The sequence below is a fragment of the Chiloscyllium plagiosum genome, chromosome 21 (genome assembly GCF_004010195.1).
Source record: "Chiloscyllium plagiosum isolate BGI_BamShark_2017 chromosome 21, ASM401019v2, whole genome shotgun sequence".
Classification (NCBI taxonomy): domain Eukaryota; kingdom Metazoa; phylum Chordata; class Chondrichthyes; order Orectolobiformes; family Hemiscylliidae; genus Chiloscyllium; species Chiloscyllium plagiosum.
The window spans coordinates 55326538-55339552 of record NC_057730.1 but is presented as its reverse complement, the minus strand read 5'-3'; the positions used below and the strand labels follow the sequence as shown (position 1 = coordinate 55339552).

General features: G+C 41.8%; 1 protein-coding gene across 2 annotated transcripts in view; it reads right to left on the bottom strand.

The window, feature by feature from the left end:
- Positions 1-13015, bottom strand: part of nomo (nodal modulator) — an 88332-nt gene that overhangs the window by 67576 nt on the left and 7741 nt on the right. For both annotated transcript variants that reach the window (XM_043712142.1, XM_043712141.1), the window contains exons 5-11: positions 11013-11113; positions 9959-10062; positions 9795-9867; positions 8007-8159; positions 6871-7008; positions 1970-2059; positions 371-476 (exon numbers count right to left, since the gene is read on the bottom strand). In XM_043712142.1, the coding sequence (XP_043568077.1) occupies positions 371-476; positions 1970-2059; positions 6871-7008; positions 8007-8159; positions 9795-9867; positions 9959-10062; positions 11013-11113 (765 nt within the window). The remainder of the gene's footprint in view (positions 1-370; positions 477-1969; positions 2060-6870; positions 7009-8006; positions 8160-9794; positions 9868-9958; positions 10063-11012; positions 11114-13015) is intronic.

The following is a 13015-nucleotide window of genomic DNA, read 5'->3' as shown; positions in this document are numbered from 1 at the left end:
CAGCCTGCCTCATCCACCCTCCTCCCCCCCAGTCTACCTCGCCGACTGTCCTGAAACCACCTCGCCCTCCCTACCACCCCACCTGTCCAGTAATATTTACACTGGACCTTTAAAACTTTAAATCTGCCAGTCAGTGCCATGTACATGGTGGGGCAAGTGATAACAACTCTTTCCCAGGCTCTCCAGGAGCACTGTGCTCCATGTTTTTGGGAAACCAGGTTGAAAGGAAGTGCAGAGCAGTGTCGAGGCAGCGACTAAACCAAGCAGAGCAGCAACACAACGGTAATTGCCAGACCCGGGAACTCCGGAGTAATAAGGCACCAAATGCATTAAAACTACATTGTTGCGGCTGCCACCACCATTCACATACCTTTGATTTGGTTACTGAGAATAACGGTAGCATGATGAACCCCTCGTCCATTTGGCCCATCCAAAACTCGGCCAGTAACAGAGAATCCCATCACTCGAAAGACGGGCTGCAACAGATGACTTTGATAAGGAAATGTATACAAACAAAAGAAAACTATACAATGTTTTAAAGATAAACTCTGCTTCATAAACTGACTTTTCATTTACAGAGTAAATGTTGTATACAGCAATTAATGAAAATCTTTATTTCAGCCAATCAATTCAGAACTGAATGGATTTGAAATATTAACTCTGTTGCTCTCTCTCCACAGATGCTGCCAGACCTGCTGAGTTTCTTTGACACTTTGTTTTATTTCAGATTTACACCATCCGCATTATTTTGCTTTTACCCACAAGATCATGTTAGGAGACAGATAAATGAAGTTCAGGTAAAAATCAACTAGCATCTGCCAAAATTGTCTCACAGGTTAATCTTATTCTTATTAGGGTCTTAGGATGTGCAAGGTCTCTGTGAAATCTTATATGATGCCATAATGTACAAAGTTAATGTGTTACCACCCAATGCAAATAGCTGGTTTCAAACGTACAGCTTGACATTTATTAAATTTGACAATTCCATTGAAACGGAACTCAAAAATTAGGGAAGTCATTCCAATTAATTTTTTTCCCTTTAATCGGGCAGCATAGCGGTTCAGTGGTTAGCACTGCTGCCTCACAGCACCAGGGACCCCAGGTTCGATTCTAGCCTCAGGTATCTGTGCAAACTTCACACAGATGTTCGCCCTGTGCTTGTGAGGCTTTCCTCCAGGTGCCCAGTTTCCTCCCATAGTCCAAAGATGCACAGGTTAGGTAGATTGGCAGTGCTAAATTGCCCATAATGTCCAGGGATGTGCATAGGTGGGTTAGCCATGGGAAATGCAGGGTTACATGGATAGGGCAGGAGGGTGGGATACAATTCAGAGGGTCGGTCTGGACTCAGTGGGCTGAACGGATTGCTTCCACACTGTAAGGATTCTATGATTCATACAATTTCGACTGCCAGTATGCTACTCCAACTGAGATAAAAGACAGGCAAGCCAAGAAATTATGCTCAGAAATCTCTGCCAAGAACAGAGTGCTAGAAACATTTACCAACATAAATGCCTTCCTAATTTCACTTCCCTTTCTACAGAAGTGTTTAATTTTCTTGTTATCTCTTGCAGACTATAGGTACACTGTTAACAGTTCAGCATGCTTGGTCTAGCTCTTTAACAGTATCTCAGTTTGATGGATACGCTATGCATACGTAGGACACAGTTATCATTTAACAGTAAATCACAGGCCTTTGTCCTGCACTTACTGAGAAGCTGTACATTCTGATCTGCAGAATTCTATCAACTGCACTGGCTTTAGTTAATTACACATTAGAATTTATCAGCAAACAGTTTCCATCATTGCATGGTCCCACATTAAGATCAGCATGACATATCCTGCACGTGACCTTGCAACACACTAATGAATGGTTACACAGCAGCCAAGGAACACAAGAGAATCTGCTAATTTATAACCTTCTTAGTCATTTAAACAAACTGGATTCATGATAATTTTTATAGAAGTGTACCTCAATCCTTAAACTGTTATGTGCCACAGAAAAATCGAGTCTTGAAGGGGCTACATCAAATGTGATTCTCTCACCTCTGTAGAATGGTACCTAGAATTTAAAGAATTAATAATATCACAACATAAAGAATCCAAAGACACTTCCTGGGCTTTCAAATTTGACAAACCAAAAGCCATATGTCCATCAGAACAAATACTTGAAAAACAAAAAATGCAGTCTTTTCACCAAACTTTACAGGCTAACTTTAATAAACTATCTAGTACTGAGGTTTACCTCAAATAACTTAGAAAATTTAAGCTGCATTTATTTCACTAATTTAAAAGAATACAGCAAAGAAACAAGGAACAAAATCAGCTCGACATAAACCATCTGGAATAGACGAGCTGGTAACACTATCTTCAAAAAAAACCAACAGTAAACCATTCGTTATGCAGCAAAGGTTAACACACATGCAATGCTGAAACAGATTTAGATGCAAGTTTTAAGGTCTATCCCATAAATACTGTTGCATTAAATAATACAAGGATGTCTTGGTAAAAGCACTGTCAAGGGGAAATCCTAGGTGAAGCAGCTATCCACTTTTCATGCGTCATTGCAGGAAGGGAGCGATATATTTCCAAGTCAGGATGGTTTGGGCCCTGGAGGGGAACTTGCATGTGGTGGCGTTCCTATGTATCTGCTACCCATTTAGTTCGAGATGGAAGTGGTCGTAGGTTCAGAAGGTGCTCTCTAAGGAGCCTTGGTAAATTTTTGCAGTGCATCTTGTAGATGGTATACACTGTTGATGCTGTATGTCAATGGGGAGGGCGTGAGTGTTGAAGGTGGTAGACAGACTGCAGTTCACTAGGCTGCTTTGCCTGGTGGGTATTGAACTTCTTCAGTAATGCCAGAGCTGTGTACACCCAGGCAAGTGGAGGTTATTCATCACACCCCAGTCTTGTGCCTTGAAATTGGTGGACAAGACAAGAAATGAACAGTGTGCAGAATCCCCGAAAGCTGACCTGCTCTTGTAGCAACATTATTAAATGTCTAGTCCAGTTCAGTTTCTGAACAAAGCCAACCTCTAGGATGTTGACAGTGGGGGATAAAGCAATGGTAATGATTAATAAACACATAAACAGGAACTCCTCCCAATGCAGACATTCACTCTTAAACAGCATGACAGAATACCACTTAGATGATATTCTGGGGATTTTTCACAGTTCTTTAGTAACTGCTTACAGACTTTAATCTTGTCATTTCCAGTTTGACAGCAGCAACAGAAATGCAGAAAGCTCAAACTAATGAATGATCAACTCCAAGAAAGATTTAAAAATTTCACTAAATTGCTAGGGAGCTCCCCGTGGAATTTACCCTTCCATCACACTTCTTCAACACTGGCTATGCGACTTTTCAATGACATTATTCCCCTTTTCTCTCAACTTCCAACCTTTTTATTTCTCTCCACACCTAGCTCCGTGACTCGGTTTAATTATCTGCCTTTTCCCCATTCTTGCATGGCCTGGAAAGTGCCTTTAGTTGGATTTCTGCATTGCAACAATTTAGAAGATTTACTCCTATTAAAAAATTAATAGAAGTTGTAAATGGAGGAGAAGGGGCAGCTGATTTCGGCCAATAGTCAGCTGCAGATTACTTCAGGAGAAAGTGAGGTCTGCAGATGCTGGAGATCAGAGCGTGTGGAGGTGCAGGAGAATCTGTGGCGGATATGGAAGTTTCCTTTGGGGCCTTGGAGGGAGGTGAGGGCGCAAGTCTTGCACCTCCTGCAGTTGCAGGTGAAGGTGCCAGGAGTGGAGGTTGGGTTGGTGGGGGGTGTGGATCTGACGAGGGAGAAGGGAGATTCCTGAAGAAGGGCTTATGCCCGAAACATCGATTCTCCTGTTCCCTGGATGCTGCCTGACCTGCTGCGCTTTTCCAGCAACACATATTCAGCTGCAGATTACTTCAGTAAAGGTGAAAATGTGAGGTAATGAACTTTGTTGGAAAGAATGAAGGAGCTGAATATTATTTAAATTGAGAAGGACTGTCAGAAGGTCTTGGGTGTCCTTGTACATGAATCACAAAAAGCTAGCATCTAAGCACAACATATATTAGGGAAGACAAATGGACTCGGCTTTTATTTCAAGGGAATAAAGTATAAATATCGGTAAGTATTGCTTAAACTATACAAGGCATTAGTCAGACCACATGTAGAATACATGTGAAGAGTTTTGGGTCCCTTATCTACGTACTGGTTTTGGGTCCCTTATCTACATACTGGCATTAGAATTAGTCCACATAAGGTTCACTCAGTAGATCAGAAGTATGGAAGAATTGTTTTGAGGAGAGGTTGAGTAGGTTTGACTTGTCATCATCAAAGTTTAAAAGAAGGAAAGGTGATCTTATTGAAACTTATCAGATTCTTAGGAGATTGACAGGGTAGATGGGGATATACACGTTCCCCTTGTGGGATAGTGTAGGATCAGAAGATCAAAACAAGGGGTCACTCATTTAAGACAGAGATGAGGAGGAGTCTCTTCTCTCAGAGGTTAGTGAATCTATGGACTTCTTTGTCACAAAAGGCTGTAGAGGCTCTGTAATTAAATCTACCCAAGACTGAGATTGACAGATTTTTAATCACTAAAGAAAACAAGAGTTATGGGGAAAAGGCAGGAAAGTGGAGTTGAGGATTATCAGATCAGCTATGATCTCACTGAATGGCAGGCAGCCTCATTGGGCTGAATAGCCTCCTTCTGCTACTATATCTAATGGAGTATATCTGCTATTATATCTAATGGCAGTGCACGGCAAAACCACAGAAAGTAGCTAAAAAACCGCACGGGGCCAAGCAGTGCTAGGCCAGTCAGCAGAGGCGGTAGGAGAGCACCAAAATAAATTAAAATGTTAAATAATTAACTGGCATCAACATAATTAAAATTGTCCTGAGTGGGATTTCTGAAGGTAAACACAGGCCTGCAGGGCCACCTGGTGTCCAGAGTTTGGAACTGCAGACAGATAAGGATTTTCTTGTAAAATGACTGTTTGCTGTCATCAAGGATCACGCTCTCATGAGAAACTTGTACACACACTAGTGAATGAGATTTGTTGAAGTGTTTCAATTTTCACACGTGCAGTTTTACTGAAGATCAGGAACCAGGCAGGCTGGGGACGAGAGTAAGAGATCAGGAATTAGGGAGGAAAGACAGGTTGGAAACTGGGAGATTAGTAGACATTAGTGCCCAGAGGTGGAGGATTGGGAACCAGGGTATGAGAAGATGGTCTTCAACTAAACATCCAGAAGACAAACATGCTCTGCCAGCCTGTTCCCTCCACACGACACTGCCCTGCCTCTCAAGGTCCAGGTTAAGTTACTAGACAACCTGAATCAATTCTCAGATCTCAGATGCCTCCTAAAAAACGAGGGCAGACGCTGACAATGGAATTCAACATCGCCTCCAGTACACCAGCACAGCCTTTGACCCTCAGTGATTGATGCCAAAACCGTCAAACCAGACTCCAAGCTCACGGACTGCAGATCAGCAGTGTTGGCATCCCTTCTCAACCTGTTGGAGATAGGGAGCATGTACAGCAGACACCTCAAATCCCAAGAAATATCTCATAAATAACACCGCCACAAAATCCTACAAATCCATTGAAAGGATTAGCACTCTAATATCAGACTAGTATCTCCAGTAATGAAGCACAGGTCATGGTTAATCTTGCAGGCCATATATTCTGTATTCCTGACAAGATATCTACTCTACAGGTTCATCACGGGCAATGGTTATCAGGCTTAAAGAGGAAACACTTCAACAGCATCCTCGAATCCTGCAAGTTAAATTGTAATATCCCAACCAATTTTTAGGGATCTCTTGTCAAAGACTGTCCAAGCTGAAGAAACACTTGCAAAGATACCTACCATCCCAAATTATCTCCAAAAGACCCAGGTAGAGGCAAAGTTATATAAGCTGACTAGAGTTTATTGGCCATCCCTAATTACCCAGAGGACAGTTAAGTCAGCCACATTGCTGAGAGTCTGGAGTCACATGTAGGCCAGACCAGGTAAGGTCCTTCCCTAAAGGACACTCGTGAACCAAATGGGTTTTCTAATTATCAGCAGGGGTGGTCAAGATTTGTGCTGCTTACTATTCTTTCATATTTTATTGAATTCAAATTTCACCATCTGCCTGGGGCTCTGGATCATTATTCCAGTGAAAGGTTCATTTCACCGCAGCCTTCCCATGAGATGAGGCAGGATGATACCTACACAAGTGAAAAGCAACTAACTTTAACCATAATTATTACAGACTATAAAATTAGAGAACAACTTCTGTAAAGTCCAGCAGACCCAGGCTCCAGCTCCATTTATGACATCAGTATCATTTCCTCTAGTCTATGTAGTCAGGTTAATGTTTTATTTTTACAATCTCCCACTCTATTTCTTGCACGTAAACGCACAGCTTTTCAAAATGTATTCTTTTGTGGGATGTAGGTATTGTTGGTTAGACCAGCATTTGTTACTCATCCTTTGAGCAGTGTCTTGCCCTTTACAGGACAGTGAAGAGACAACCTGTCTGATCTGCTTTTTCCAGCACCACAGACTTTGACTTCTCCAGCATCTACAGTGCTCACTACCTCCGAACCACAGTGAAGACACATGCAGACCAGACCAGGTAACAATGGCAGATTTCCTTCCCGAAGGGACAATCAACTGTGGTTTCCTGGTCAGAATTCCAAGTCAATTCATTGAATTTACCATCTGCCAGGGTGGGGATATGAACCCATGACCTCAGGACATTAGCATGAATTACTATCCAGTGATGATATCATGATACCACTGTCTCTTCCTCCTTACCTCTTGTGTAAACCCAGAAGTGACACCTCAAACCTTTCTGATGCAGCCTGGATTAAAGTCACTTACTCACCACTGTATATTCTCCACTGGGGAGGGATGGGAAAATGAACGATCCATCTTCTCCTGAAACAACGCTGCACAGAAAAGACGAGGCTTCCTCTGCTGTTTGAAATCCTTCAACCGGAGAAAAGTTACAGCCAAAGGTATCCTGGCAGTAAAAGTCACAGCATTAATTGTCAGACAGATTTCTTCACTAAATGAAAAACAATGCCAATTTAGCTTCCAAAGGGACTAACTAAACTTGCGACCATCCCATGGTACCCCTGCACATTTAGCTATCTCAAAGACATTTCATAGAGAAAACTTACATACAACAAACTTCTATTAACAGGCACCTATTGGACCAGAGTCAATAAATGTGAAGCTGGAAAAGCGCAGCAGGTCAGACAGCACCTGAGGAGTAGCAAGGGCAATGTTTCTGTCTGAAACAGTCATCCAGTCCTGACGAGGGGTTTCGGCCCAAAACGTTGACTTTCCTGCTCCTCGGATGCTGTCTGACCTGCTGCGCTTTACCAGCTTCACATCTATTGACTCTGAATTCTAGCATTCGCAGTCTTTACTGGCTCCAAACCCTTGGGTCTTGCAGTGTGCTGGTTGACCATATATTTCACATAATCAATGTACAAACTCACACTGAGTAATAGAACGTCATGCAGCCAGTATACGCATCACTGTTAGACCTTATTTACAGCATGAATCAATTAAATAATAATGCAAACTTCACCTTAAACAAAACCTACCAGCAGAGAGCCTTCTCACTCACACCCTCAACTGACTACTCGGACATTGCGGTATTTGAGGAGAAATTGACTCAAAATTGAATCAACTGTTGATATTTTGTGTGGCCATTCGACTGAACAACAAATATATTTGCATTGGGGTACATCAAATAACTATAATAATTGGACAGAATAGTACATCAAACTCCGCGCTATTTGAGGGATATAATATTTGCCAGTTTATCAAATGTGCCAGTTCATAAGGAGCTGATTAAAACAAAGCTTGCTGTGCACACATTTTTAAAAGGATAAACTGAAGCCTTTAAAGAACTGAACCCAATTGCAAACAATTCAGAAACATTATGTAAAATCTCTACATTTCTGCTAATTCAGCTATCTATACAAAGATCGGGTTATTCACACTCACCTGCTTGGTGACCGACGACGAAAACAGTAGGAACACTACACCTTTCATTGGTTCTCCATCACTACGCACAGAACCCAAAACCTCATACCCAGCAACGATAAGCGAATCAAGTGTATTTGCATTAGAATTCAGCACCTGTACTGAGGTAGATGCCTAAAGAACAATAGAAAAAATAATACCTTACAATTCAAACCTCGAAAGGGTGCAGAAAGGATTTACTAGGACGCTGCCAGGACTGGAGGGTTTGGGCTGTCGGGAGAGGCTGTGTAGACAGGTGCGATTTTCCCTGGAGCATCAAAGGCTGAGGGATGACCTTATAGAGGATTGTAAAATCATGAGGGGCATGGATAGGGGAATAACCAAGGTCTTTTCCATGGGGAATCTAAAACTAGAGGATGTAGATTTAAGGTGAGAGGGTAACGATTTAAAAGAGATCCGAGAGGCAACTTTTTCACACAGGGGGTGGTACGTGCCAGAGGAAGTGGTGGAGGCTGGTACAATTACAACATTTGAAAGGCATCTGGATGGGCATATGAATAGGGAAGGTTTAGAGGGATATGGGCCAAATGCTGGCAAATGGGACTAGATTGGGTTAGGCTATGAGGTCTGCTTCGGCAAGTTGGACCAAAGGATCTGTTTCCGTACTGACAGCTCTACAAATCTACGATATACTATAGCTAAACAACTTCAGGCTTCATATGATAATTCCGATGAATAAGTTCAATTCACTGATATAGTGCCCCCCCCCACAAAACAAGGCACATGAAATGCCAATATTCATGATATAATGTGGATAAAACAGGTAGGAGCATGGAAAAGGTCCCCTTTCAGACCCCACATGGCGCTGATCCCCCTTTCAGACTGCACATGAGGCTGACCTTTTAATCTCTTTGCCATATTCCTGCTTTCCCCCCATTACCCTCAATGCCTTTAAAATCTAAAAACACATCTATCGCATTTTGGAATATATTCAATGACTTGGCCACCACAGTTTCCTGTGGTAGGGAATTCCAAATGTTCATGACCCACTGAGTGAAGAAACAGTTCATCATCTCAATCATAAATCCTCTACCTGACTGAGACTGTGTCCCCTGGTTCTAGATTCTCCAACCAGGGAAAACATCCTCCCTGCATCCAGCCCATCCAGCCTTGTAGGAATTTTTTACATTACAATCAGATACTCTCCCATCCTCTTAATATCCAGGGAATACAGTCACAGTAAAACCAACCTTACCTCTCGTAGGACAGTGCTGCTATCAGCATCATCAGCCTTGGGAACCTCCACCATATTCCCTCTACAGCAGGTATATTAGGTTGGGAGACCAAAACTCCATGCAACAATCTAATTGATGGGCCCAGACAGGATGTAAAGGACATGTGTATACTTCCAATGGTTTACACCCATGTTAATTTCAGCCAGAAGTTCAAATTTCTGATTTATTACTAAACATTATCTTCCAAATGCAATCAGGGTATTTTCTAGCTTGCACTGGAGGTGTGTGTACATGCTGAAGCTAATAGACAATAGCATCACTGCTGTGTGACAATATTTGTTAATGAATGACATGGTATGGTTACACTTCATGGATAGTTAATTGACAGGTCATTAGGGTCCTGTATGGCTGCTACACAACTACAGCCACACCATCTGAGCCCAGAATGGATAGATGATGCATATTTATGTGAGACCACATTAAAGTGCCCAGTGAAACACCAAAACTATTCACCTTCAAAATTAGCCACTAAGGCAACTACAAGCTATTAACCAATTATCATAAGCAAACCTACTTTCTGTAGAGTCCAGGTAGGGTGGGATGCAAAGATTTCATAGTCACCAGGCAGCACCTTTGTAAATACATATCTGCCAAAGAAACACAAGGGAGATTTCTTTCAGTGAGAAAGTGAACTCCTCCTCTTCACGACGGTGAAGTCACTGATAAGAAAGTACATACTTTCCTCCAGTTTGAGTCAATGAAGTCTGGTCAACATCTGTTCCAACTTTCTTTAAGGTAACATGAACCCCAGCAGGCCCTGAGGTTTGACCTTTGCTTAAAACCTGATAAAATAAAAATAAAACAAAATCACAATATTTCAAAATCATGAAAAATACTTTGCTTATACATTCATTTACAGGATGTGGGGTGTTGCTGGCTCCCACAGCATTTATTGACCATCCAAACTTGCTGTGGGGATGGCGAGCTGCTTTCTTGAACCTTTACAGTCCATGTGCAGACTTTTTTGCATCAGTTATAAAGTTTGGATAGCCAAAATCCTGTTGGGAACAGAATTCCAGGATTTTGACCCAGCAACACAGTCGGAAAGACAATATATTTCTAAGTCAGGATGGTGAGTGGCTTTCGAGAGGAGCTACAGGGGGTGGTGGTCCCATGTATCCACTGCCCTTGCCTTCCAGGTGGTCAAGTCATGGGTTTGGAAGGATCTATCCGAAGACCTCTGGTGAGTTGTTTCGGTGCATTCTGTAGATGGAACACACTGCTGCCTGATGTGGGGAGTGAATACTGATGATGGTGCATGGGATGGTAATCAAGCAAGTTGATTTAACCTGGATGGTGTCAAGCTTCCTGAGTGTTGTTGGAGCTGACCCCATCCAGGCAAGTGGGGGTATTCCATCACACTCCTGCCTTGTCAATGGTGGACTGGCTTTCAAGAGTCAGGAAGTGAGTTATTCACTGCACAATTCCCAGTCTCTGACCTACTGTTGTACTTTATCTACTGGCAATTTTACAATATGATATGTAAATAATCAATGGCAGATGCTTAGCTTTAATAGTAACATGGCAACTTGAAGATGGAACTCCTGTTAATGGGTTGCTTCGTAAGTAATCTTTTCTCTAATGGGTCTGAAATGTCATTGATTTAATATGTTTGCTGGAGTAAGCCAATCATTTCCAATGAGGCAGTAAACTAGTTCTACAGTAGATGGAACAGTCTAGAAAGATTTCTATGGCTATATGCTTCTCAAGTGGCCGGAAGATTCACTCCTACCTTTCCAGAGACAGAAAATCCAGTGAAGACAAAATTGATGTCCTCCCCTTTGGTGCAAATGTCATTAATACCATCAATGTGAAGATCCACATTTGTAGGTTCTGTTTTTAAAATGAAACAATTGTTCTTTTAAAAAGAGTGAATATTTATAATCTGCTAGCAGATTTCTCATGGCACTGCTCCAGTTCAGGTGAAATAGCATTTCCACAGATAGAAGTACGACACAATAATAGGTGCAATGCAATGTTCTACGGCTAAAACGAAGACATTTCCTTTCATGCTGAAAAGGGCTGATCACTGCCGAGTAAAATATAGTTTCAGATCAATGTATAATGTCAAGTGAGGGTACTCCTTTTTTAAAAGCACCGTAAGTTTTTATCTTCCAAGTCAGATTCACACAATATACCAATGACTTTTATTTTTTAAAAAAGACTTTTTTGCATCAGTTATATAGTTTGAGGATTCAGCATTTGACCGGTATACTTCAAAATTACCTACATTTATTACTTGGGTTCTAAACCACACATAATCCAGAGAGTTTACAAGATATAAGCCAGCATCCACATTTCTATCACAGGATCATAGATTGGTTACAGCACGGGGCCATTTGGCCCATCATGTCCACACTGACTCTCCAAATGAGAAACTAATCTAGTGTCACTCCTGTCTTTTCCACATAATCTTGCATATTCCTCCTCTTCGGATAATGATCCTATTCCCTCTAGAGAAAGAAACAATTGACGTTTCAAGTCTGATGTAACTCAGGGAGGAAGTCATACCAGACTCAAAACATTAAATGGGTTTCTCACTCCACAGATGCTGCCAGACCTGCTTAGTTTCTGCAGTGTTCTGTTTATTTAAGATTTCTGCAGGATTTTGCCTTCATCCCTCTAGAATGCCTTGATTGAACCTGTGTCCACCATACTCTTGGGGAGTTCATTCCAGATACACGCGCTGCACTAAAAACATTTTCTCAATTATCCTTTGTTTCTTTCTCAAGCATCTTCCTTCCTCATCTCCCTCCAAACACAGAGCTGCAGGAATCATTTAAAATAATACCCAGGTCAAAAGTGGTTCAAAATTATAAAAGCCAATTCCTTACCAAACTGGTTACTATAGCTGGGATAGCTGCAGTATGAACACATGGTCCTATTTCAGGGATGCAGCATTCTGATACACTGAACACAGCTGAGAGCTGGCAGTACTCCATGACCAAAATTAAAGCAAATGTTTTCAAAAGATTCCTTAGAAGAGTATAAGGGCAGTAGGAGTATACTTAAGAAGGAAATCAGGAAGGCAAAAAGGGGACATGAGATAGCTTTGGCAAATAGAATTTGCCAAAGAGTTTTTACAAATATATTAAGGACAAAAGGGTAACTTGGGAGAGAATAGGGTCCCTCAATGATTAGCAAGGCGGCCTTTGTGTGGAGCCGCAGAAAATGGCGGAGATACTAAATGAGTATTTTGCATCTGTATTTACTGTGGAAAAGGATATGGAAGATATAGATTGTAGGGAAATATATGGTGACACCTTGAAAAATGTCCACATTACAGAGGAGGAAGTGCTGGATGTCTTGAAACGGGTAAAGGTGGTTAAATCCCCAGGACCTGATCAGGTGTACCCTAGAACTCTGTGGGAAACTAGAGAAGTGATTGCTAGGCCCCTTGCTGAGATATTTGTATCAATAGTGATAGGTGAGATGCCAGAAGACTGGAGGTTGGCTAACGTGGTGCCACTGTTTAAGGGTCGTAAGGACAAGCCAGGGAACTATAGACCGGTGAGCCTGACCTCAGTGGTGGGCAAGTTGTTGGAGAGAATCCTGAGGGACAGGATGTACATGTATTTGGAAAGGCAAGGACTGATTAGAGATAATCAACATGGCTTTGTGCATGGGAAATCATGTCTCACAAACTTGATTGAGTGTTTTTGAAGAAGTAACAAAGAGGATTGATGAGGGCAGAGCGGTAGATGTGATCTATATGAACTTCAGTAAGGTGTTCAA